At 40.1% G+C, this 27772-nt stretch overlaps 1 protein-coding gene across 2 annotated transcripts; it reads left to right on the forward strand.

The window, feature by feature from the left end:
* Window positions 1-10941, forward strand: kras (v-Ki-ras2 Kirsten rat sarcoma viral oncogene homolog). 2 transcript variants are annotated; one of them, XM_080875138.1, is made up of 6 exons: window positions 1-259; window positions 2423-2540; window positions 3254-3432; window positions 5593-5752; window positions 8138-8261; window positions 10023-10157. In XM_080875138.1, the coding sequence occupies exons 2-5, from the start codon at window positions 2430-2432 to the stop codon at window positions 8255-8257; spliced, it is 570 nt and encodes a 189-aa protein (XP_080731264.1). In that variant the 5' UTR covers window positions 1-259; window positions 2423-2429; the 3' UTR covers window positions 8258-8261; window positions 10023-10157. The 2 variants fall into 2 exon arrangements, with proteins under 2 accessions (XP_080731264.1, XP_080731265.1); XM_080875139.1 differs by lacking the exon at window positions 8138-8261 and having other exon boundaries at window positions 4-259; window positions 10023-10941.
* The last annotated feature ends 16831 nt before the right edge of the window (window positions 10942-27772 follow it).

A 27772-nucleotide genomic window follows, 5' to 3' on the forward strand; every position in this document is an offset into this window, starting at 1 on the left:
GTACGCCTGGTATCCGCCCATATACGCGTAAAGCAGGCCAGACGGAGCAGCTAGGCCGGGGCGCTGGATCAAATGGAAAGTTCAATCGATTAATTTGCTCACTTTTTCGCATGTTCTCTCTTGCTTGTGAACCGACGACAGATCAACTTAAATGCGGGGGTTTTGGTGAGAAATAGGAAATGCAGAGATCGTGTGAAACGAGAGGAATATCAGCTTGACTCGGTCGCTACTTCGGACGCGGAACTCCACTCAGTAAAAGGTAAAACAAATGGAGGAGATTATTACATGTTGGGCCCCCTTTCCTTTTTTTTTTGTAGTGCTTGTCGAAACATTGTTTTCACTAATGTAGTTAGTCGGTCACCGTGCCCGCTATCTAAACACTAAACAACACCGCTATAGTGGTATTATTCATTTTCGGTTTTTTGAACTTAACTACGCCCAATTGTTAACCTACCGTCTGGCCCTGCAACGCAGACCTGTGAGCTAGCTTACCAATGGCGGCTTCAAAATCTGGCACCCTTCCCCTTTGAATGAATGATAACGAGTGTGTCGGGGTAGGCGGTGCAGCCAGTGCTCCTTTTAATGAATTGCATTTTTATAATACGTTAAGTTAGCTGATGTGGTCTCATGGTGAGTTTACTTTCGAGGCTGTTGGCGAGCTCCAATGCTAAGCTTGCTAGCAGCACAGCAGCCCGGTGCTCAGACGGTTTCACACAGCCTTTATGGTAACCCTGTAGTCGCAAAGCGGTGAATTTAAATCAAAATCCCTGTTGACTTTTAAGTATGCTACTGATGCTTCTACCTGTTGAAGCATGATAGGTGGTCTTTCATTGAAAAGCTAAATCACGTAGCCGGCTAACCGTTCCAAACTAGCATAACGATATGTTTGCTAATAAATATCGACAAGTCTTCTTGTGAAATAGGTGATTTTTTTTTTTCTCCCGCAGTGATATTCAGTTCAGTGGGTTTTTTTTCTTCTTCTTCCTCTATTGGGAATGTCCTTGATTTCAGGAATGTCAACATAAAGTTGGATGCACTGCATGCCATTAATGGGTTCAGTTTAAGGCAAGCTACAGCCACGAGTGGCACACTCCTATCTTAAGGAAATAAGGTTTCCATCGACCTTCCACAGCTTCAAAACTTTGCCACAGTTTGAAGCAGATATCATTCACTGTATTAAAAAATTTAAAAAAAGAATCTCAAACCTTAAAACGCAAATTATATTTTCTTACTGGAGTACAAGAGCTAAATTCCTTATTTTTAAATTGTTTGTTGCTTGACAGCTTGCTGTATTCATTCATTTTCCACTTTCACTGACTAGTATGCTGCAAAGTGACAGCATAGACATAGAGACGTGAAAGCCATGTGGCACACTCAGAGGAATCTCCATTGACACTGGAATTGGTCTTGTCTGTTCAGGTTAAAGATGAGGTTGTTTCTTTACAGATGGCATCCTCATCAATGACATGTGTAAATCACTTAGTGTGTAGATGAAATAATGGGGGACAATTTTATAAAGAAAAGTGTTGTGAGCACAAACTAGTTTATTAGTAGTTGGGCAAATGCATAGCATTCTAGACATAGCAATAATATTTAGTGGCACTCCTCCCTGACTGCAGGCTCAGCTGAGCTTTCTGTGCTGTAGCCTCTGAAAAGACCAGCAACTACTATTGATGTGTTCCGCTCCACACAGCAGACAGACAGCAGAGACCCTCCCAGTTGCCTGTCAATTTTGGAGCCTTAATGTAATGTCATGGATTTCTGCCTGGGGTTGGCGTCTGTTGTGGAGCTGTCACTCAGAAAACACTACTGAATTTAGACATTTAATTATATATACGCATAATCTCATCTTTATGCATTTTATTTCACGTTTGATGTTTCTGACAATTTTCAGAGACAGCAATTTCAATTGATTATTTAAAGAATATTTGATAATATAGCAGCTTTTTGTGAATCCATTTGGGTTTTTTCTGTTTATACCCTCCATTTGCATACAAACACATGCAGATTAACCATCTATTGTGTTTGTGGCAAGCTTCTTCTACAAGCCTCTTGGTTAATACTAAAATGGGCATTTTCTCTGTGAAAAGCAAACTAAACTTGGTGTGAAATCTAATTTCCCAGTGATTCAGGTGTGTTATTAAACGAATAGCTGAGGGCGAGTTGAGTTACTCACTGGAAGTGGTGTTCATATATTAATATCTTCTCATTCTGCCAGTCCTGAGTGTGCAGATTTCCAGTAAACAAACGGGTTGTTGTACAGAAATGACAATGTTTGAATGCGATTAGATTGTAAAATTGTTTTAAGTGGAAAATGCACGAGGCATTGATTGTGCACCAGATAAACTAATACTTTCCATTTGACTTTCACTGAAGATAATCATATAATGAGATTGTATTTTTGTTTTTTTTTAACTTGCAGGTGAATCATGACAGAATATAAACTGGTTGTGGTGGGAGCTGGTGGCGTTGGCAAAAGCGCACTTACCATTCAGCTCATCCAGAATCACTTCGTGGATGAATATGACCCCACCATTGAGGTAAAGGAAAAATATAGAATGTTTCTGTTCCTGTGTCTTTGTGTATGTGTCGACATATGAAAGGGGGCAGCACAAGTTGTAAGTCCTGTTTTTATATATATATATATATATATGTGTATATATTCACAAAAATGAGTTGCAACAGGTTTTACTGGTTTAAGCTTTAAAGAGAGACTCCAAACAGGTTTTCTAGAACTTTCAATGGATGTCTTCCTGCCCGAGCTCTCAAAAGGCCAGTGATCAAACTAAGTCCCATCATGATTTCAATCAATTATTGATTTGTTGCTGGAGGTTAGACCATTGATATAGATTAAATAGAAGATGGCATCCAAAGGTATGGCTGTTCACTGGAGCAAAGAGTAATTATTTGTGTTAGATGGGATTGAGTGTAGTTATCAGTGTAATAAAAAGCTGGAGTACGTCGACACGGTAGAAATGAGCTCATTGTAATATGAGGTCTGCTGAAAAATGAAGTGCCCTACTGGTGTAGTGAACAGAAGATGCCCTGTGGTATCTTTTATTGAAATCATCTCATAACTTTAAGTATCGTAATTATTAGATTAAAAATGCGATATCATCGGTAAATCACACTCAGCCAACACATTTAGAGTAACTTAAAATCTATTTAAAAATTATTAAATAAGCTATCATCTCATTGTATTACATCTCTTAAAACCACTAAATTCCAGGATTCTCATGTGTTTTGCTTCCAGGACTCTTACAGAAAGCAGGTAGTCATTGACGGAGAGACATGTCTACTGGACATCCTGGACACAGCAGGTCAGGAGGAGTACAGCGCCATGAGGGATCAATACATGAGGACAGGGGAGGGTTTCCTCTGTGTCTTTGCCATCAACAATACCAAGTCCTTTGAAGACATTCACCACTATAGGTGAGCTAGGGGAGAAATTGCCTCATGTCTTTGTAACCAGTATGTAGTAGTTTACTTAAAACTAAGAAATAACATGCTGTATTTTGAAGTCACTAAAGTGTATATATAAAAATGTATATTTTTTTATATATATGGGGTGCAATGATACGCAAAATTCACGGTTTGGTTCGATACTTTGGTGTCACGGTTCGATATTTTTTCGATACAAAAAATGTTCATGCCTTTTTTAATTTTTAATTTATTAAAATTATAAATGTATATTTTAACTCAAAAGTACAGTTTTTAAATTTAATGTTGCTGAAACAACAAAATAAAAAAAATAAATCTATCTGATCGAGAAATCACTCATCTTTGGAAAAGAGAGTTTATTACAGAGAAATGGCTCTTTCCAAAATAAAAGCTATACTATAGCCTTCTTCTGGGGTATATTCTCAGCAGCATATTAAACATATCAGGTCCCCATAAGGAGAATCATGTGCTAAAGGCTGTCTAAATGACTCGGCTAAAGTTTGTAGCATGCGTGCTTGTTGTTTTTGCCTGCTTCCACTTGTCTTTGCACTAGGATGATGTCGGTGTAAATGTGCAGTCATATTCGTTGTTCCCACTAGTGCTGTCAGCGTTAATCTTGTTAAAATGACATTAACACCATAACGCGTCAAATCTCCGTTAACAAGTTACCGCGGATCGCTCCGTGCGTGGGGCTGGACGGCGTCAACACGTAAACGGCTAACTGCGCTAACGCACTAGTTCCCACAAATTGAGCATTGCGTGGCACATCCGACATTAGGGGTGGGGGAAAAAAATCGATACTGTGTAGTATCGTGATATTTTGTTTGCTAATAATGTATCGATACAGGGACAGCAGAAATCGATATTTTGTTACAAAAAAAGTTTTTGTGCTCTGACTTCAGAGCATGTTGATCAGCTCCTTTTTCTGAGCAAGAATCCTGACATTCCTTCACTGTCCAAATGTGTTTAACTTTTTTTTGGCAGCAATAAACATGACAGTTTACTTATTTTAATTTAAGACATGTTTTTTTTTTTTTAAATTAAGTTTAAAACTTTTTTTATTTAATGTAAAATTATATTTTGTTTTAATTTACTTTCAAATTCTTCAGTTGCTGAATGGGGTGCATAGTTTTCACAAATTGCATAGTTCAGAATAGCTATAATTGTACCAGGTGGTTGCATTCAGTTAAGTTGGACTAGACTGTAATACAAACCGTTCAGTTTGTCAACAATAAAACTGACTGAAATGAGAGAAAGACTGAGTGCGAGACTTTGATATTAGATAAAATGAATATTGATAAAGTTTACCTTTATGTACAGAATCTAACTATTGCAAAATATTTTAAAAAATTGCAATAATATCGTATCGTGGGATGTATGGTGATTCCCACCTCTATCCGACATACTGTTTTACTTTTGTCCATGACGCGCTTACCATCAGGGTCATGCTTCACGTGAAAACCAAGATAGTTCCAAACGCCAGATCTGAATGAGGGTGGGGGAGGTTCAATTTCGGGTAGCATTGAGGCAGTTGCCATGTTGCAAGGAGCTTAGCTTCTGTCTTGCTAGCTTGCGCTGCGCTCAGTGGATCTGCACTCGACAGTGCAGCCTAGGCGGGGTAGTCGAACACAGATCCACTGAGCGCTCAACACAGACAGCATCGTCAGAAGAAGAGTTGATAAAATAAATAAATGTTTTATTGTTCAATACATATGCGTACCGAACCGAAAGCACTGTATCGAACGGTTCAATATCGATACCAGTATCATTGCTATTTATTTATTTAGTTTTATTTATTTTTTTACTGTAGCAACCCCCCCGCCCCCAACTTACTGATATACTAAAATATTGTAAATATATGGGATCTTCTATTAAAATGTACAAAAACACTGTAGGAATTACAACTACAGCAGAATATGTGTATCAGTGTTCTGTAAGGGGCTGAGCTTAAGTCATTAATGTTCTTGTTTCTGAAAACTACAGCAACACTTGCAGTTTATAGAAAGTCATTCTGTACACTACAAGTGTTTTGTGTGTTCAGTGTGGTTTGTTTGTACAGTGTTTTCTAACATCGTATTACGTAGCCAATGGAGTACTACACAAGTAAAATGAAACTAAAACTGCAATTCTGTTCTGGCTGTGAATGTGTAGAGAACAGATTAAGCGGGTGAAGGACTCTGAGGACGTCCCCATGGTGCTGGTGGGGAACAAGTGTGACCTCCCGTCCCGGACAGTGGACACAAAGCAGGCTCAGGACTTAGCACGTAGCTACGGCATTCCCTTTATTGAGACCTCAGCCAAAACCAGACAGGTGAGAATCCCAACAACAGACTGAGTGTTGTCCTCAAGACTCAAAGTGGCTCATTTGTCAACTCTGTCACTAAACTGTTGTGGGATTGAACTGGAGGTATGGAGAGCATGTTAAATGGTGTGGAGGTGCATGTGGTCTCAGGGTTATTGGTCGTTTTGTCATTTCCATAAATGTTCCTTTCGTATCAAATTGTTTTTTCAGAAAAGGTAAGCTAATGGTAATTTTGGTAACACAGCTGGATGATTTTGGGAAATGGATCACAAGAATGTGATTGTATCATGAGGGATTATTGATTTGTGTTGCTATCTCTGTTGGTCCCTTTTTTTGTTTTTTTGTTTGTTTGTTTTTTCTTAAATGATTATCTTGCTTGAAATTGTCTCAGGTAACACGCTGTGCATCATTAAATCTTTTTTGGTTAATTTAAATTTAATGGGTGACAATGTAATCATTGCATGCTGCTTTGTCACGGATATGTGAATTAAATCATTATTAGCCCACCTGCAAAGGATCCTGCTTTATAAATAATCAGCAAATCGGTGTCAGGGACTCTGCATGAAAGGGCAAAGTGTCGGAAATTAATCAGAGGGTTAATGATTCTGCTTACTGGTTGCTGTGTCTGGGGTTTTGGAAGATTTTGCTGTGATATCAGTGGTGTGTGTGTTGTGGGCATGGCTTTAGGTAGCAGACTGGCTATTGGAGTGATCTGTAAGTGCATTTTAGTGTTCTCTGATCTGGGGTGAATCATAGTTCCTTTTGGTGCAGGGAAGTTCAGTGTCCACACAGTGCTGCTTCTATTAGAACCGGAACTATTACATTTATTTGAAGCCACTCATGGCTACTCTTAAATAATTTAATCTTCTCTGGAAATGCACGATGGGCACAATATACAATTTTTAAATGATACCAAACAAATACTGTTACCACTCGCCCACTGCAAGCTTGGAAGGTGTCTGTTTTTAAAACGTCATACAGTTTTGGAACTTGCACACGTTACATGAATAACGAAGGAGGTTTTGGACACACCAACACAGTCCTCGCTCACGACTTACCCTGCTTGCCGCATTTGTCATCCTGAAAAATAAAGTTCTAGAGAAGCATTTAAGCTTGTTCTGCTGGAAGTAATGGTAACTCCATTTCAGATTCCCAAATGCATCTGCTAAAAATGAGATTTTCACTGAATCATCTAAAATTGGCTGTGGTGCAGAGGCCAGAGGGGATAATTGGCTAAATTAAAATCTGGTGGCTTGAGCTTTGCTGCTTTTTTTTTTTTTTTTTTTTTTTTTTTTTTTTTTTTAAATATGCAATTAAAAAAAAAAAAGCAAATATATTCGTATTGTGACATTTTTATTATGACTGTAAAGTTTAACTGCGTCTTACATAGTTGTAAAGGTATCATATTCATAACAATCTGTCCACAAGCAGATATAAAACCACAAGCTAAAGCAAAGAGAGCCGCCTTGTCTTAGTCCTCACTACAGTAGATGTCTCAGGGATCTTATTTACCATCACAGAACACTTGCATACATGTACTCAGAAGGTGAAAATAAGAGCAGCCACACTGGTAATCAAAATTCTGAACCACTCCTGCACCATATTACACCTCTCCACTGTCTGTTTACAGTTGTGGTCAGAAGTTTACACAAACTCAACAAATTCTGCCAAGAAGGGTGGTCAGCAATCCAGCCAGAACTATGCCAGAAGCGTGTTGATGGCTGGTGTCTGGTTGAGGTGCAACTCAAGAAGGGACATTTAGCCAAATATTAGTGGGGGCGTGTCTTTGTATTTGAGCCTGTGTGGATTAGAGAAAACTAAAATGAACTCAAAGCTCAAGCTTAAAGATGTATGCTGTACAATCAATTGAAAGAAAAAAATAATGGCCCAAAATTATCAGGACATTCATGCCCATGATAAGTGAATTAAAACTTCTGACTACAACTGTATACATATACTCAATGCGTTGCACTTGTTTTGGACTGATGTAGCTGAATACACTGCTTCTGTCAGTTTCAATGTGGATGGAAAAGTAAGGAGACTACAGTGCATCATTGCTTAATAGTAGTCAGGTCAGGCAACATACTGAATCAAAGTATTTGTTTTCTGAATGACTTAATATTTATTTCCTCTCCTTAAAAACACTCAAATTATCTTTTTAAAGATATGGAGGGGGGGGGAAATCAACATTTATATTCATCCATATCCCAAGATTTTGAAATAAAGTGTTATGCAGAGGATTAGGCAGGGCAAACTTTGCAAGTAGACCTGCACCGCCAGTTTGCTTTACTCCTTCGTATTTGTAGTTTGTAACAAATGCATCCAAATAGTATGTCCTCCCCCCTCCTCCTGTGTATTCCTCAACATTGAGGAAAGTTGTGTTTCATACTGCAGAGAGTGGAAGATGCCTTTTACACTCTGGTACGGGAGATCAGGCTGTACCGGGTCAATAAGATCAGCAAGGAAGAAAAGACTCCGCGCTGTGTCAAGCTTAAAAAGTGTGTTGTGATGTGAAGGGGTAAGTGTATGCAGCCGCACACCCACCAGCTCTGCGTGTGTGTTGTTAGTGGGAATTGTGGTGAAGGAAATGGAAGAAGACACTCAGTGAGGAGCTGGTGCTTCACATGTTCTCAAAGCTAACCTGCTGGTTTCTATTGGGGCTGTGGTGTGAGTCTAACATGAGGCTGAGGCAGCTGATGATTCCTGTCCTTTCAGTGTTTCTGTGTATCATGGTTGATTTTATTGAGTTTGTTTTCACACTGGATTGGTTTACTGAACCTAAAGAACTTTGATCTATGCAAGCTAGTCTACTTTCACACTGGTGGACATTTGCATTATGCCTTCCTCATATAGGGGTGGGGATTTTTTTTTTCTCCCCTTATTTCCATTATGAATGATGACTGTGCTTATTGAGAGATGTCAGAAAAATTGAACGCTGTAAGTAGAAAAAGCACGACTGAAGTAACAGTCTGCATAGAGTGAGAAATGTTACAAAAAAACCCAAACAAGTGCCTACCTTATTGCTCAACTCGAGCATAAAAACTAACACAGCACCAGGTTTGGGTTTGTTTTCCGACTGTAAAGCTGGGAGTCTGTTTTCTGTCCTGTTTTAATCCAAACACGACTACTGAAATACATTTTCCTATAATGAAAGAAACCTTCTTTCTGCACTTTGGCAGCCAGACCTTTTCCTTTTAGTCAACCTGGAAAGGGGTCTGCACTTGTGTTCACACAGTCAGATTTCCAGGCTAACCGTTCCTAGATTCAGACTACCAGTGTGAAAGTGTCCTAATGGGCTGAAATCAGCATGAACAATGGGGTTTTTGGGCTGGTTTAGCCATCATGTGTGATTAGAGGATGTTACTGCAAACATTGGACTGAATCATTTGCTGGAATGTGTTTCTGCGAAGGATGCGCTTTGAGAAAATGGCAGAGATGTGTCGTCAACAAATTGTGTGCGTGTGGTTTTAAGGCAATTTTTCCTGCTGATATAAATCCCTTCTTCTTTACTCTGTTTTGTTTTCCTGCTGTCTTTGTCAAAACCTTAAATTGGCCTCAGGCTCTTCACTCTACTGCTCCTTACAGATTATTGTCACATTTACACACCGTTCAAAATGTTCATCACACATTTACGTCAGTGTGCCATTAAAACGACACTTGCTGCATTTCCATGGAGCCTGTTACTCACCAATAATCTGAATAGGATCTTTGTGAGAGAATAAAAGCCTAATTTAAATACCTCTGTCAGAATAAATTGGTGTATTTATATAAAAACAAAACAAAGTTTTATTACCCCTTTAACTCTTTTCTTTCTTCTTTTTTTTTTTTTTTTTTTTAAAGGGCTAATTTAAATTTGTTTATTCATTGCTTGTGAGAGCACTTTTCCCAGCGGTGCATCTTTTCCACTGGAACTATATTTTATGAATACTTCAGGTACATACATTTTAAATCCTGTACTGGTGCCAGACTGTGCTGATGACATTGAGAAATGAAGCCCATGTAACTGCAGCCACTGTCTTTGATGTCAGTGGAAGCACCACTGACTTTTATTCTGAAACACACATTTTATTCAGCATGTCCTAAATGGTTCGAATCGGATTGATCCCCCGAATTGTGTCTCATTTACAGAATGTACACTTAATCAGAAAACGGTGTATTTAAAATGGACAGACTTTTTATTTGGAGATTTTGATTCACTTTTAGTAGACAAGTTTACACAGTGCAGTCATGAACAAAGCTTCTTAACTCTAACGGTGCACACTCTCTGCTTGTTTTCCAGGGCGTCGACGATGCCTTTTACACGTTAGTGCGAGAAATCCGGAAGCATAAGGAGAAGATGAGCAAGGAGGGCAAAAAGAAGAAAAAGAAGTCCAAGACAAAGTGTACAATTATGTGAATAATGATTCCCTTTTAAGACAAAAAAATGCAACTATGTTGAACAGTTCAAGTAATACATTTTGTACATTACACTAAATTATTAGCCTATTTCTCCATACCCACACAATACTAAACCTGAACTGAATTTTCTGCCTTTTCTTTTTTTTTTTTTTTTTTTTTTTTTTTCTCATTTGCTTCTTTGGACACCAATAAGCTTCATTTTCAGTTTAGTGCCAGTTGCCCACAATATGGGTTCAAGAGCCTGATGAATTTAGGATTGTTATTTTTTTAAATGATAATGCTGATTTGGAGCATTTTACAGAGCTGGGAGCCAATTGCATTGCAAATTATGTTTAACAAATTATTCATTAAACCGTGAGTTAATTTTCTCTTTGCTTGAAAGGTCATGTTCTCTAATGACCTTTTTAAAAGTATGGGATGCCAAAGAATGAATTTTCATCCCGCTCACGTAGACAATATGGATATGAAGAAAGGACCAACAGTCAGCCAGATGAGATCCAATCCCAGCCCCCGTGTTTTGTCCCCGTCTCTAACGACCTCTAGGTATGACTTAGCTATGCCACTGATAAGTATGCATGCAAACTCCTACTCATCTCTGAATGTTTTAACACCTTCATTAGTTATTAATTAATTTGTCTTTTCTTAGTACTGTGTGTTCTTGCCATGAGGTGAGAGAGATTTTTTTTTTTTTTTTCCTTTTTGCATGAATTATGTCCTAGAAGACATGGGTAAACTGCCTCTGGTCGATGGATTAAACGAAGCCAGCGATAAAGAACTCTGACTCGGTTGGACATAGTCTAGTTTTTTGCTTTTGTGAGAAATAAATCTGCCTTTTTTTTTTTTTTTTTTTTTTTTTTTTTTAAAGCAGAAATTCTAAGCAAGATATATATTTGAACCCATTTTTGTCTTAATAAGATGGGACTAGCAGCCACATTATGAGGGTCATTTTGTGTTGCCTTTTTTGACTTCGGTTAAAAGTTTCCTGCTTTTCTTTAGGCTAAGATTTGACTGTAGGATTGTTTTGATTCATCCTGACAAATAATCATTTCATCAATATATGCTCAAAAACAGCTGTTAACAGCTGTCCTCCTCCTTGTGGACTTCGTATTTGACCGTAATGTTTAGGTTCACTGCATAATTTAAGGTTTGTCCAGCAGCAGAACATAAGAGGCCACGGAGGTGTCTTGCGCACTAACTTCTTTGCTTGTGAGCAGCTAGAAAGCAGAACGAATCCTTTACGCAGCTGTCAAGAATATTTGTCTTGGTGTGGAGTCACAGAGGTTGTTCAAAATGTTGTCCAAATAAATTTTCAGATTTTGTTTAGCTTTTCGAAGAGGGTTTTGTTTTTTTCTTTCTTCCCTTCTCTCTCCTACTCCTTGGATTCTTTTGCTTGAGTGTTGAAATTGTTTGTTGGCTTGCCTTTCAACAAAAATGATTGTCCAGCAAAATAATTTTTCTTCTTTTTTTTTTTTTTTTCTCTCATAAAATGTGTTTAGCGTGGCGATGCAACTGGAACGGATGTTTGTAAATGAGGCAATAATTGCCATAAAATTGGTTCTTAGATTAAATCGTCTGACTTTATTACAAAAATAATAAAAAGTCCAGTTTCCTTCTGGGGTCAACCCCAATTTCACCATTTTCCATTGTATTTACAAACTGCTCATCTGGGTTTTTTAAATTTGCCTTTTATCTTTGCATTAGGTGCTACATATAGATGTTGGAAGAGCCGAAACATCATTTATTTTTCCCCCGTGTACTCTAGAGATACACAAAATGCTCTTCTAGGGGAGCGTTGTTATTCCCACAAAAAGTGATGTTTTGCTTTCAGGATTAATGGATTTTGACCCAGTTTATTATTACCTCTTTTGCTTTCTCTTTTTCTTTTTCTTTCATGAAGTAGATGATAACTGTTGATGCAATTTTTAATTATGGAACCCTCCTGTCCACAATACTGTTTCACAAGTAGTTTTACTGTAATGTTTGAAATATTCCTCTTCCTTTTAATGGGTGCCAACAGCTGATTTCTGAAATGTATCATTTATACCTGGATCGTATTTTAACAACCTTTGTATAGTTGTGATAATGAGAGGTGCATATTTTGTAAATTGTGCTTCATTTCATTTGTGTCTACATGAATGTTGCTTTAATGGAGTTTCGCTCCGCTCTCTGTATGTGAACAGCGAGTGTGACTGGGGTCCAGGTTTAGGGAAGTGAATGAATGACCACTTTACATCATACCTGTGGTGGGCAATGTAGAGTGGTGATCTAATCTCAAATGAGTCTATTTTGCCATAAATCTCACCACTCCTATTTAATGTGTAATAAAGAACAAAGTAAAGAGGAACCCAACTATTTTTTTTTTTTTTTTTTTCTGTTTCCTTCATAATGTTTTTCCTCCTCTTCAATTTGAATGATCTGATTAGTTTTTTTTCCATCACAGCACAACGAACGGCTGGAGAATAGGAGAATGTAACTGCAGTATTGACACAAATTTGCAGTGATTAAAAATAGGATCTCATTTTGTTCTTCTGATATTTGAAGACTTCGCCAGTCTTCCCAGTAGATGGCACTGTTCACTCAGTTTGAAAAGTATTACAGATGACAAGGAGCAGCTCTGAAGGCGCATTTCTCCATCTGCTCGCACTTGCTGTAGAGTCAGCCGTGTTCTACCTGGTACATTTTAAAGAATATAAAAGCACTAAATATACTCAAGTCACAGCACAAATATTTACTTTTATTCATTTTGAAAATCATGGACAGGCATTTATGACAAGAATTAACCTCATGTACTGTCATCAGGTTCATTGCGTGCATGAATTAAGTTGATATATTTTAATATGTATAAACAAAAACATGCCAGTTTCATTAGGCCATGATGCACAGTTCTAACAAAGCAAAAGCTCCACACTTGAGGTTTTATTTGGGAGTCAGTCCAGAGTCCTGATTTGGTAAGAAAGCTCAGCTTTAAATATACACACGATCACATTTGTCTTGTATCCTTTCTTTGAAATAGCTTGATCTTATTCTCCAGGTTTAACATAATGAGCTCTTAATGTTATTTCATCTGAATGAAACCGGTTCAGTGCAGGCACCTTGACAGGAATCTAATTTTAACTAATTATGTTTGCAAAGTCCAAACAGTTGGTTAAAACCTATTTTAGCTCATTAAATTTGCTAAATCTAAGTATTAAGAATTGGCATTGAATGGTGAATACATTTGCTATTTTTCTGAATGGGACAACATCTATTATCTCTTAAGGCTCATTACATGTTTATAGTATTCATATTGTTACATACAGATCCAAGTTTTTATACAGTGAAAAGCTGAGAGTTGTGATGAACTCTGATATAGTGATGTTAAAACATGCAGAGCTATTAATCAAAGAGACTTTAAAAATATTTTAATATCTGGTCCTGTCCTGTGTCCACATGTGACCTTACATCAGATGTGTTTCTTTCAGTCAACATTAGCGTTTCATTTATTCTTTTTCATTTGTACTTTTATGCTCCACCCCTCTAACTCTGACTAGATTTAAATGTATTTTTTAAAAGCATCCAAATCTTATTTACAGCTGTTCAGTACTGACAGAAAACCGCTCCAGAGGTAATCCTTAAATTTGAATGAGAAACCAAGGGTGTTTTTCAGTGTAGCATCAGAATACTAATACCAGGCTTTAAACTTGAAAGAAACTGTTCTTTTATATTAATGTGCAAATTTTTGGCTTTCACTTTTTGCATGTCTTTGGAGCTTCGCCCGTGGTATGTTTTTGTTCAATTCGTGTGTTTTTCTCTCAAAAGCAAGATGCTGAACATCTTTCTGTTACATTCTGACCTTTCTTACAATCAAAGCAACACTCAGGGTTATTGAAATATATACATACAAAGACTAATGGATAATAATGTAGAAAACGTGGCTGTTATGGTCATTTTGTACTCTACAGTCTTTCTCTTTAACTCTAGAGTATTTTCATTACTGTACCTTAGTGCAGTCTATTTTATCTCCTTTCCTTTTAAGCCAGCTATCTTCTGATTGGCTGTCTCAGTGACATCACAAAGACCCAAAAGTAGAGAAAAATGATCCGAAACAGACTGTTTAGAGAAGTCTGAAACCTGGTCTGGGACTCACAGGAATTCCTTGTACTTGCTGACCTTATTCAAGATGAGGATCCTCCATTGCACTATATAACACTCAAGTCCACTTTGAAAGACAACTACAGCACTTTGAAAGTAATAATCACTCACTGGCTGCTTTGTTAGGCACACCTGTTCACCTGCTCGTTAATGCAAATATCTAATCTACACATGGCAGCAACTCAAAGGCGTGAGGACATTGCCAAGACGACCTGCTGAAGTTCAAACTCAGCATCAGAATGGGGAACAAAGGTGATTTAAGTGACTAAACGTGGCATAACTGTTGGCGCCAGACGGGCTGGTCTTCTCTGGGATTTATGGAATGTACCTGCGACAGTTACAGAATTTCCTGATCTAGTTATTGTGGAAGATGATCCCTCCTTATTGTAGCAGAGACCGACACTCTCCTTTCATATTTGCCCTTACTATTGGTTTTAACTCCATGTAGAAAACAGTGTAGAAGGCTGTTTTTAAATTTAATTGCCTGGGTGAAGTTTTGAGCACGTGTTTAAAAATTAATGATTCAAATCAAGTACAGATAAATTCAGCTTTATTTACCACCACCTTAAATGCTGTAACCATAATTTGCAAATTAGCCACGGCCCTGTTTAAACATTTCTGTCATTGGCAGTGTATGCCTTGTGATTTTGACATACTGCATCCATGCAAGGAGTTTTAGACGTCAGCATGCTGCTGCATTTGCATAGTTTTATAGAAAGTCCCTTCCTACCAGCCCTTATTTACTGCTACAGTGACAGAAGTTGTCCTCTGGCTTCAACACGCAGGATTGTGTGTTGGAAAACGAGCTTGTTTAGTCATATTCTGTGAAGGGAGATGTCATGTAGCATCAAAGATGAGATATTTTCCCTTGCAGATTTTCAAGAAATAAATGCCAGCTAGATCATGCCCAGAGACAGTATACAAGCTTCAAAAGGACAGGCCTGTGTATGTGTCATATGCCGACAATGCTGGGGTAATTGGCTGCAAAACAATGGTTGGTGTCGAGGCAACCTGTATAGATATATCCTGCTCTGTATTACAGTCTATTAGCCAAAACTGTTTGTGACACTAAAGTTGTAATTATCATTTATGAATTCTTTTTATGCTCTTAACCAATTATAAATGAAAAATAAACGAGCGGCTTAAGCTGTTTTTGTTTGAATAGCCTATTTGATTGCTCGGTTTTCCTTTGTAATTATTCTGCATTGGATATGCCAAATAGCTTGTTTCAAAGGAAGTTAAGTTGTTTTCAAACTGTTGCTGTGAACAATAAACTATGTTACCATATTGTGACAAGCTCCATTACTCTGTCTTCCTAAACAATGGGGCTACGGTGCCTGCCACATACCAGCCAAGAGTGAAAAAGAGAGGAGATCTAATGAATTATGCAGAGAGAGCTTTCTCTCAGCCTGACAGTCTGAAACCAGCCTGGAGAAAATTGTAAGAGAAGTACAAGTCAGTTCAGCCATCACAAATCCCCCTCCCCTTCCCCCCAGGGACTGTCAAGGCCAAGGCCTGTCAGTCAAGCACCGTCTTCCTAAACTGTAATCTGGGGACAGCACCGAGAAGCCTGCAGGTCCGATAAAGCGCCGAAAAGATGCCCCAGAAACCAATCCACGATTCTCTCGGCTCTCGTCAGCGAGAAGGTTGGGCTGGAAAAAGACACAGCAAATGTTCTTAAATTGCTAACATCAAGCTTCAGACTGGGTCCACGCGCAAACCACACAGCCCAAAGCTGGCAATTTCATCTACCCACTTGCCATGTGCAGGAGAAAGCTGGGTGGCAATCACTACTCCTGACCCCCGCGAGCGTGTGCAAAGAAGGGTGAATTCACAATCATCTGACCGTCCAACCCTCTGCCTTGTTAGTGCGGCGAGTAAGAGAATTTTCTTTTTGATTTTAATGAAGCGTGGCTTCCCTCCCTGGTAGGCAGCTGAATGCGGGGCTGCAAGAGCACAGTCTGGTAATGAGAGGCCAGAAGGTTTAGGTGTCTTCACACTGCAGCACATAGAAGAGACTTAATACAGACGTGTTTTCAGCAGCTCAGGAGGAAGCGGAGAGCTGGATGAATATTCATGGAGCGGTGATGAATTGTGTTGCCTACAGCATCGTGCCACTTTGAAAGCCCTCATGCTGCTTCTTTTATCACAGAAGGTCCTTGGCACTAAACCTCATGGGCCACAGCACAGCGCTTCAGCATCCAACTACCAATTATCATCTGAGATCATTAACTTGTTATGTTGACACAAACACTGCAATTTCAGATGCCCCTCTATATTCAAATGACCCTATTCATGAGGAGTGGCTGACTGAGTTGATTGGATTTTTTTCTTGCATGCATCGCAATCAGTCAACAAGTGATGTTTGGACACAAAATTAATGAACAGCGTACAATGCTTTGAACTGTGGGCATGCTGTGTTCCAAGATGGATAAACAAGCCTCATAATATCTTAGAGTATGCATCAGTACCAATTGATGCTATAATGGCACGATGTTGAATGCTTGCTGCTAGAAGTGCACAAAGCATATTCTCCATGTAATGACGGCAAAGGCACAAGGCAGAAAGATAAAGGGATAGAAGGACAGAGGCGAGAAGGGTGGCAGGGTGGAGGGCGTGGGGATTGAGCAGCGTCATGTTCAGCAGCCCCCAGACGGGTGATTCATACCAGCTTCATCACTGGCAACAGACAGGACATCCAGGCCTTTATTACTACCATCCATCACCATCACTTCATCAATCTAAGCTCCTGTGAGCCAGCTCTCCAACTAGTCCCCAAACACCCATCCCAACATGCTGCTGGACAGAGATTTACACCCACCCACTAACATCCTCTGCCTCTGACTTTAACACAGACACACAAAACAAAAGAGATGAGCTTCTATGTCAACTTCAGTCTCTCTCTCTCTCACACACACACACACACACACACACACACACACACACACACACACACACACACACACACACACACACACACACACACACACACACACACACACACAAAGACAGAACGACAGAGAGTTTGGAAAGGCCATTCTGCATGGTGTGAAGCTGTTTCCCTTAGGGCCTCTGACTGACAGGCTATGTTGCACTGTGAAAGCCACTTACACTTCAGCCACATCATGCCACCTGCTGCTGCTGCTGCTGACCAGAGTGTCAGAGAGGCATATCATAATGGATGTACTACACAGTGGGAGAATCGTTAAATCATTCCCACTGCTCCCACCATTAAGGAAAATGTACAAACCTTCTCATATATGCAGTATAAAACACAGACTAAATACTTTTAAAGTCAAAAGTCAAAAGTCTAAATCCACAATGCCTATATCTCAGTTCCATCCACCCTGAAGACTTAAAGGAGGTATTAACTGTCTCTGGCAACTTGTTGACAGCAAAACAGGTGGCCAGAAAATTGATTAACATGTGGTGAGAAGTAATTAAACTGTATTCATATGGCTACACTTGCATCACTCTAATCATGCTTGTATCTATTCAATGAGTGAAAGTTCACCATTGATTATCATTGCAGTTTTATTCTGGTCTCCAACAACCCGTCTTCTTTTAGCTGGTAAATGCTCCATTATGTTCACCAACTTTGTCTCTCTTTCATTTGACTCATACTGTGGGATTTTCGAATTGCTGAATACGGCTTCTAGCTGAGTCTTAATGAAAGCGGTGAATGTTGTGAGACTGAATCAGAACATTAACACTGCAGCCTACAAAAGCAAACAAAAATAAATTACATTTAAAAATATGCAGAAAGACAAATAAAACGTGAAGAGAACTGCTGAGCAGGCTCTAATTCCTTGAGATTCATCACAGCCAGGAATTTGTCTCCTATTTCACAATCATCTAAAAAAGAAAAAAAAAAAGGTAAAAATATGGATTATAGACACAAACAAACAAACAAAAAAAGCAAAATCTGGGAAATCTTGCTAGATGTTATATAGTAAGCATATAAGCCCCCCAAAAGTATTTTTTGGACTTCAAGTTGCCTCGTTGAAGAGGGAACTAGCTTAGATTGTTGAGAGCAATCTGAGCTATGCAGCTCTTCTTATTTTTTGTAAACTGTTGATTGTAGGTATTTTATAATTTCTTAAGACAGTTGAGTTCCTTTTTACCAAGGTTTCTGACCAAATGTTATTGTTATTGATTGGTGCACAATTAAGTCAATTAAATAGATTTATATGTACTTTTTAAGATAAATGCATTTAACACACACACAATTTTTTTTAAAAGCACATATTATTTTGCTAGGATTCACTTGAATGTGGTTCAAAACAAACTGGAGCCCCAAAACTTTCCAAAGAGTTTAACCAACTCTTCTGTGACAGTCAGGCTCAACATAAATTTAACGTAATAAGCTTTAGTTGAATCAAATTGTCCACGTGCCCATGGAAATGCGCCAGTCTGCAACATGCGGCGCGAGAGATGTGTCACTGGTTCTTCGCAAATTGGCAAATTGGCAAAATGATAATGCCCAAGATTAGGCTTGAAAAAGAAAGATTTCCTCTCTCTTTATGTTGTTAAAATGTCCCATGATTAGGAATTTGTTTTGTTTGCAGTTTGCACTTTTGCTGGAAAACATTCTCATGAGAATAAATCACTGCTGAATTAGTGTTGCAGAGAGGAATGCTCAGTCCATGAGACTGTGTTTTCAGTTTGTGAAGGGGATTTAAAGGACACAAAGAAAACCAATCACTTTTGTACACTGTGACATATTGATTTATGGCCGCTATTATACACTCCAGTGCCTATTCCGTATATATCTATATACATAGATGGTTGAAATAGTATATGATGTGGCACAGATGGCATCATTAGAGAGTATAATAGCCAGCCTGTGCGAGATACATAAATTTCTTGTCCAGGGAAATATTTCCCTACTTCTAAGGCTATTGATCTGTACCTCTGTACCTTGGTGCCTTTAATTTATGTGGGAGAAAAAATGTTTTTTTTTCCTTGGCTTTTTGAGATGGAGTTTTTCCCCCCTTCATTTAATATACGATCCATTACTTGAGCAAAAAACTGGTTTTGGGGGGTAACAAAGTTTTTCAGAGCTGTTTACTTGCTTGACCACATGGTGGTAAGTGATGGCAGGGGAGAGAGGGGAGGAAAGGAAGGGGCCTAACAGAGGGAGAGATGGGAAGACACTTAATGTAAGTGTCCATCAGCGTAGGGATGTTTGGGCAATGGTGGTTTCCGTGGTGACAAAGTGAACAGCAAATAGACTAAGAAAGAGACATTTTGTGCTTTTTAGGGGCATGATCTGGTTTTACAAATATCTCCTTGAGTGCTTTATTGAGATGCATTCGGTGTTTTGTTCACACTCTGGTAGCATGTGTGTGTGTCTATGTGTGTGTGTGTGTGCGCGTGTGTGCGCGTGTGTGAGAGATCCTTGTGTGCACGCGTGTGGGTTTGTATGCATCAGGATGCAGAATATTACATTCACACCCTCACACGCAGATATAAATAGGCAAGCCAGAATACAGGGGGAAGTGAATAATAATTTGTTTCACTGGCAGCTATTCAAACTTACAGTCTGTCAAAGTAGCGTTATGCAGAGCAAGCAGAATGCTAGCAAATATTTGGAGAGCACTGCAATAAATTCAATCTGCAACTTATCTTTTGCTTATGCAGGGAGAGATTTAATTTAAGGCAAATTAGAGATCATGACACAAATGATATTGTTTCATCCCTTATCTGCCTTTTCTTTGTGATCACTAGCTGTCCAGTGATCACGTTCGTGTGACAAATGAGTAAAAGTTTTTGACCTGCTTTGCTTATCAGCTACAATGTGTGTGTGCGCGCGTGCGTGCGTGCGTGCGTGTGTGTGTGTGTGGCAGTGTTATCTCTTTCTCATTCAAGTCATGTCACAGGCCAGACACTCTCTCATTGTCAGGAGAGGCTTTCATCCGCTGACTTCAGATGTGCCTGTCATCCAGTCCAATTATACAGAGAGAAATAGGTATTGTTACACTCTGGGGATTGATTCAAGACAAAATAGAAAAGTGAAGAGAAGACTACACAGTCATCTGCGGCCATGCGCCACTTGCTGAGAGTCACACACACACACGCAATCTTTTGCTTGCGCACACAGATTAAAAATCACATGGACGAACAGCTTCAATATCTCAGTGATAACAAATCCTTACAAGGTAACGCGGCCCCACTTCTGCCTACTGTGGAAAGTGGCTGGCAGGTAGGTTACAGTAATTTGAAATGGTGAAGGATCAAGTGGTGCACCTTCGCCTCAGCCTCACTGTCAGGGTGATAGACCTTCTTTTTATGGAGATAACTGCGGGTTGATGGAGCAGCTGAGCAATACTGGGCTTATGACGACTTCAACCTGCTGCTGGGATCAGTTCAGAGCCACTCAGGCATCAGTCAACACCGCTGTCATCGCACCACCTTCTGCATTTTCTTTTCCGCTCTTTTGGTTTTTCCCTTCTCTCTCATACAAAACCAGAATGGATGTCAAGAACCACCACTTACCTCCAGCCACTCATGGGGAACAGCTTCAGTTTATGTAATACCACCCTGCCATTGCACTTATATGATGCTCTACTGCTATGTTAGTAATCATTGAGCATTCAGAAACTTTAGAGAGCAGCTCTATGCCGGTTCTCGAAAAGTTTGCAGCCACACTTCAAACCTCGTGCTGCAATCTCAGAATGGGAAATGGCTAAGAAGCTGATGAGTAGTTGAGCCTTGCTTATATGATCCATTTACCTCTTCCATCATTGCATTAAGTTTGTCACATGTATCCTTGTTTATACACAAGAGTTATGACAGCTCAAGATGGCAGACGTCTCAGTTTTGACAATCCCCTTATGTGTAGTCAACCCTGCGTCTCAGCCGAGCCTCCAGTGTCCTCGCTCCTGAATCAGATTCACTGATGTGGAACGCAGTTGGCTGAGATGCTGGAGGGCATGGGGAGAAGGGATTTGCTCCTTGGCTAAGTCTTTTTTTGTGCAGATTTCTGGAGCAACAAGAGGAGATTTAAATTTATATATCTATATATCCACACATACACATCCACACATCTGTTTTCCTGCCATCAATCTCCCACACCAACCCAGGTTGTTTTGAAAGTGATAAATTTAGCCATTTAATATCCATAATTAATAATTTATTATACGCAACGCGCCACAGATTTACACTAGGTAGTATTTTATCCAGGTAATAGTTGTATCCTTCAAGGTCATTCTGAATGTTTGTCATTATTCTTTCTAAGCTAATTTCAATGAAGCTTTTCAGTAACCTGCCTTTGATATAACTAAATGGCACTATCAGTAGAAAATAAAAGACACACTTTTTCAGTCTCTCTCCTATTTCAGCAAGAAAATAGGAGAGAGACTGGTTTAATTTTAGTAGTTTTTTTGGTGTATTTTTAAAAGAACTGGCAGCCCTCCACATGGAGCATTTAGCACAGTAAGTAATGCCTTAAAAATCCCCATAGAAAGATTCTGAGGAATCAGCATGTGCTATTGTTGGTCTCACACGTAAAGTAACAACAGTTATAATTTGGTTGAGCCGTTGCAAAGCAACTAGTCAAAAGTTGGCCGATAAAACATCAACAAAGGAAACTCTCCCTGATGTACAAAACTGGCTGTGTGGACTTTTTTTTGTTGTGAATAAATGTAAGTGAACCAAGTTATCTTGCTGTCATCCCCCTCCTCTCTCCCTCCCTACGCCTGTCTTTCTCCTCTCTGTGTGTCTCTGAAATACACACACATACTCTCTCGCACAAAGGAGGGAAAGTGTCACTATGGAAACAAGGAGGCGAGATTCTAAAAGCTACCTCTTGAGACGAGAGTTAAGACAACAAAAAGGAGTCCACTGTGTGAGTGGCAGAAAAGCAACAATATACACAGCAGCTATACCTCTCCTTCCTGTGAATGTCCTCATCAAGTTGCTTTGCCAGCCCTTTTATCTTTATCCCTCTGGTTTTTTGGGTTTTTTTACCTTTACGAGACTGTGCAGGTTCGTATACTCACACGTTCATGTATTTTCAGTATACTCTTCTACATGTCTGAGCACAGCGCTGTGCCTGCAGTAAAATGCATGTGGCTCTAAGGACAATATGTGTGTGTGGCTTGGGGTGTAATATGCACCACACATTTCTTTAATAGGGCTAATCCATTTTAATCCCACCTGCCACAGTTACCTTACAATGATGAATGTAAGCCTAAATGAGTTGAGACGCAGAGAAATGCCCGCGGGAGACAGAGGAGGAGGCTGGGAGGTAGATTTAAGTCTCTATGTGTGTGTGTGTGTTTGTTGCTGTGTACACATGCACCCTTATCTGTGTGTGTCTGCGTGTGTGAGTCCGTGCATGTGCATTTATTAAGGTTTCTGCAGTGGCTGAAAGAGGTTTTTCCTCCTTGCTCCGTTGAAGGCTATTTTCTGTGGGTCTGCAGGGTCACTGCTGTCCTTAGTGATGTCTCCTTCAGGAGTAATCAGCACCATGGACAGCAACACCGATCTCCACCATCACAGGCACCACAGCAGGCATCCATCTCAATAGACTCAAAAAGGCTTCCTGTGCTTAGCTCCTTTCCATTTTCATTTTCTGCTGATGTGAAAGAATTGGATAGGTGAAAGTGGGCTGCCCATTAAGCTTCAGCCTTGATGTACACCTTCAGCCCTCGGTCTATAACGGGAATGGAAAGCAGATGCAGGGGGTGATAGAAGAAGAGGTGAAGCTAACTGTGAAAGACCTGCAGGCAATCACATCTATTAATAAAATCTCTAATGTAAAACTCCTTGTGGATGGGTTCCTTCTGTGACGGCAGATTCACACACCTACGAGGAGCAATATGCAGCACAAGTCCAAGGTGCTGTTACTGGTATGGTCTTACTTGAGCACATGTTACTGTACAGTTTTGTGTTACTCACCTGTGGTGGCTTTGAAAAATAGCAGCAATTTTAGGAAGTAAAAAATAGATGAGAAAAGATAAAAAAGAGAAGCATGGGGAGGGAGAGATAGGAGGAGTATACTACTGTACAGAGCGAGCGGCTGAGTTAGGGTGTGTGTGTGTGAGAGAGAGAGAAAGAGAGGGATAGGGAGAGCCATGAAACACACACACACACACACACACACACACACACACACACACACACACACACACACACACACACACACACACACACACACACACACACACACACACAGGGTGCAGATAGCGGGAGGGGAAAACCTCCTCTCTGAAAGGGATGATGTCAGTCTCTGCAGCTGAGCCCCGGTCCCCGACTCGAAAGGGTGAAGACTCTGTTCTCCAGTACAAGACTACCAGCCATAACAACATCCACAAAGAGGGAGGAAAGGGGTGAGAACTGAGAAGAAAAGCAGGGAGAGTCTGGTGGATGATCCTCATTCAGGTACGTATGCCACATTAGCATCCATCTATGAGTTCATTCATTTGTGTCTTTTGTTGCGTGCTGCCTGCCATTATGCTTTAGATTGCTGCCAGCAACTCACTTGTTCAAAGTAATTATCATGTTTTCACAACGTGTCACAGCGAACGAGTGCGTGCACTCAGTGTACACATCTCCATCCCGGTCTAATTCCGTGTGAATTTGTGTGGGTGTGTATATTTTAGCGGGGGTGTGAAAGGAGAGTGCTCGTGTAAGGGGTGCACTCACACACACACGCACCCGCGCGCATTAGTGGAAAGTTTTTAATGAAGAGGAAACTGCTGTATCCAGTCTCCGGAGGAGAAAAGCGGCTTCAATTATTCAAATCCAAATCAGATGCAGGATCCCCAGAGCAGAGGGCATGACAGAGATTTGAGATTAGAGTGTAGGGATTTTGTGCAAGGATAACTTATCTACACGGGGCGGGGGGGAAATGCTCTTTTGTCTGTTGCGTCATTGTTATAGAGCTCTTCCTCTGTCTGCATCAGGGATTTGCCAGGTTAAAGCAATGCCTTCTGGGATGCTGGTGGTCATACAGGTGACATAGCAGTGGTGAGTCATCCTGTAACATCTGTCACTGACACCTCTGTCTCCCACTTTAGATTACAGCTTCTCTGATCCACAAGGCGAATGTCATTGCTACCCATCACACAAATTAAGCCAGTTTATAGAGTATGTTGTTTATTATACAAGGGAATTTGATTTTTTCTGTGGCAGATATTAGTTATAAATGCCACAGGCAGCCAGACAACAATGCAGGGTCACATTCAATAGGCAACGACACAAGATGACACTGACAAAGCACAAAATGTGTCTTTGTGTTGGAGAATTCAGCACCAGAGCCTCTGCTTTAGATTTAGAGGTTGTGTGTGTTATTTCTGTTTTCTGTCTAATTAACTCACCGGCCTTTGGAAAAAAAAAGAAAAAAAGAACAGGTCACAGACACATATCACCAGCAACCATCCATTTACACTCTCAGGCTGTTGGCATGTCACTCAATTAGTCACAGCGTGGATTACACTCCACGAGGCGCTTGGGGAGAGAATCACAGTGGAAATCCAATTTTGTGCCACATCAAATGTCAGAATAGATCCTTCAGATTCTCTGTGATATCCACAGAAACAGCAGGGGCAAAGCTGGGAGAGCACGCTGTGGAGGTAGAGGGGGGGGAAGGGATGAAGGTTTTAGCACGGGAGAAAGGGAACGAGGGTGAAGAATGTCTTGGAGGTACGTGAGGAAACCCTACTGGCCGTCAGGTCCAGCCTTGTATGCAACAATGGGTCGCTCTTAATGTAAGCCAATTTTGAAATGTATATATCACGACGCAGGTATTTATTTCTTGTTGTTTAACTCTGACCCAGCACCAATTATCTGCTGGATTTTTCTCAAGTCTGTCAACAGCTTAAAGAATGAATCAGTATAAAAGAGGTATAAATAGAAATGAGAAAATTATACAAAATTCAACTAAACTCATTATGATGTCTGTCTGCATTAAACTTTCTTTAACATGAGCTGTGTGTTTGTTTGCTGAGGCCAGCTGCTCTGGAGACACCTGCTGTTGGCTGCAGCTTTCCAGTGGCTGCAGACACACATCGACAGGCTTTTGTTTGCATAGCCCCTACAGTGCAACCCCATTTATTTCTGTAAACCTGGAACATCAAACAGGTACTTTTAGCTATTGTGTGCAGCCTGTTTCCTCTCTGGCTCTGACTGCAATGACAAATGTTTGAGTTGATAAAGCCTCTGTTGGCAGTAAGCGGCCAAGACTTCATGGTGAGAGGCCATTAATTAGGAAATCTGAAGTGTGCCTGGCATCACTTTAATGTTTCATTTTCCTATATTACCTTTTACCCACTGAGATATATTTTTATCTGCTCATTTGCTCCATAATTCATGTTGATGTTGTTGCTGCCCTAGTTCATTTGACTTCTATTTCAGGTTCCAGTGTTGTGGGAGATTCCTTGCATAGATTTCTCGCTCCTGTTTAAAAAAAGAAATTGGATAGAGATTGTTTTGATGTCTGTCAGGAAAAATCTGACTGATCATTTGACTTCAAAGATTTCTCTTCCCTTTTTGTTTACATCAAGGCAAAGTGCCTGCATTGAGTTATTTGTACACCTTCTTCCTGCTGAACAAAAATGATTTCAGATACAATCCCCATGGAAATTCATCACGATCTCCCTCCTGTGTGTGCCGGGAGGGATGCTCAGTCATTCCCTCCCTTTCATGCAGCGAATTCCCGCCTATCCATTTATCTCTCCATGATGGCTGAAAGTGAAAATTCCCAACACGGGCGACCTGAGTGGCCCCTCAGCCTGTGTGTCATTACTGCTGACCAGTAGCCCATCTCTATCTGCCCCTGATCTCATGACCTCCCCGCGAGGCTGCCAACACTAACCTAAGGGAGGAGGGAGCAAAGGGTGAGGCGAGAGAGTGGGATAGAATGAGAGGGAGATAGAAAGGAAGGAAAAAACAAGGAAGAAGAGTGGGTGGAAAGGTGTGCAGGCAGCTGGGATAGATGGAAAAAAATGTGGAAGCTGCAAAGAGATGGGGTTAAATGTAAAAAACAGAGGAATGTATGAAAAATCAGGTGAATGACTAAGATAAAGGGTGAAAGGAGAAAATGGGGAGAGGCAGAGGCAAAAATGAGGAAGGGGAGAGGGGGGGTGAGACACTGAATTGGAAATTGATGATGAAGAGAGCAGAAAAGCGAGAGAAAAGGAAGAGCAGGAAAATGAGGGTGGCGGCAGAGAAAAAAATGGAGGAAAGAAAGTCGGAGATCAGATGAGGCAGGGGTGGGAGACTCAGATATGGAGTGAGAGGAGATGCTATTTCAAGACCGTACTTACTGATAATGTCACTCTACTTCAAAGTGCAAAGCGTTCCTGTCATGCTCCTGCATGACTGTGCCTCTGGAGAATTTCCTTATAGATCAGATGATAAAAGGATGCATGGCAGTAGGGTGTGTGGGGCTCATACTATGTGTGACACTTTGTGGGCTAAACTGACACAATCTGCTGAGGTCTCTAATTCTGTCTTAATCAACAACAACAAGACTGTGTGTGTGTGTGTGTGGGGGGGGGGAACCAAGCTCAGCATGACATTCAGGTAAAATCCAGATGCAGTCAAGGACAAAACATCAACCACTAATTAGCGTATAAATTACCAGTGGAGCTCAGAAGGATAATAAATCTGAAATGTAAACACTTAACCCTCTCGAGGCAGGCGTTGCCGATTTGCAACAGTTAAAAACTAACAACCTGATTACCCCACATACATATTTTATGAGTTTTTTTTACTCAGAAGTACCACTGCAGGACTTGGTTGTGCATTAGCAACAAAAATTTTAATTTGAGCCTGAGATTGTTAAATGGCAAACTTTGTAATATACGTACAAAGCAACATGTAACTGTAATTTTGCTTCTATTATAATTGCTCTGTTTGACATGTTAATCACCACACAGGCATTTCACTGACACAATTTGATGGCTTAGACGTCACTGAAGTCATCAGTGATGCAGCCTTCAGGCACCACACTCATGCCTGAGTCCCTGAGTTGCAAGGATTCCTGCAGTGCAATAAATTTACTCCCAGTCCAGATCATGCATTAATTAGATCTGTAACTAGATTTCACTTCATAACAGTTACACTGAGAACTGTGTTGTTTTTGAATACTGTTAAAATCTTCATGAACCACGCACCCTATATTTACTGTGACAATCAAGGTCTTTCAATATTTAAGCATTTTAAATGATTAATCTTTGAGGCTAAACCAAAGCACATTGTGATCCTCAGCAGCTCTTTTCTTTTTTAATTAATCTTGATACGTCTGCCAATGAGTCAGTGGCATTCTTTTACTACACACACACACACACACACACACACGCATCAACAGATGGTCATCCATCCTCCCACGAAGGTTTTTCATTTATTTTTTGCTGTGGATCTACTAATGGGTGGGAATTTAATTATTGTTTAGAATAAGAAAAAAGCAGCTCTACAAAAACCACAAAATATTTTATGCTTCAGTGAGCTGCTTTAGTAATCCAACCGAGTCATTGCTATACATCATTAAAT

Source organism: Rhamphochromis sp. 'chilingali' (genome assembly GCF_963969265.1).
Source record: "Rhamphochromis sp. 'chilingali' genome assembly, chromosome: 2".
Classification (NCBI taxonomy): domain Eukaryota; kingdom Metazoa; phylum Chordata; class Actinopteri; order Cichliformes; family Cichlidae; genus Rhamphochromis; species Rhamphochromis sp. 'chilingali'.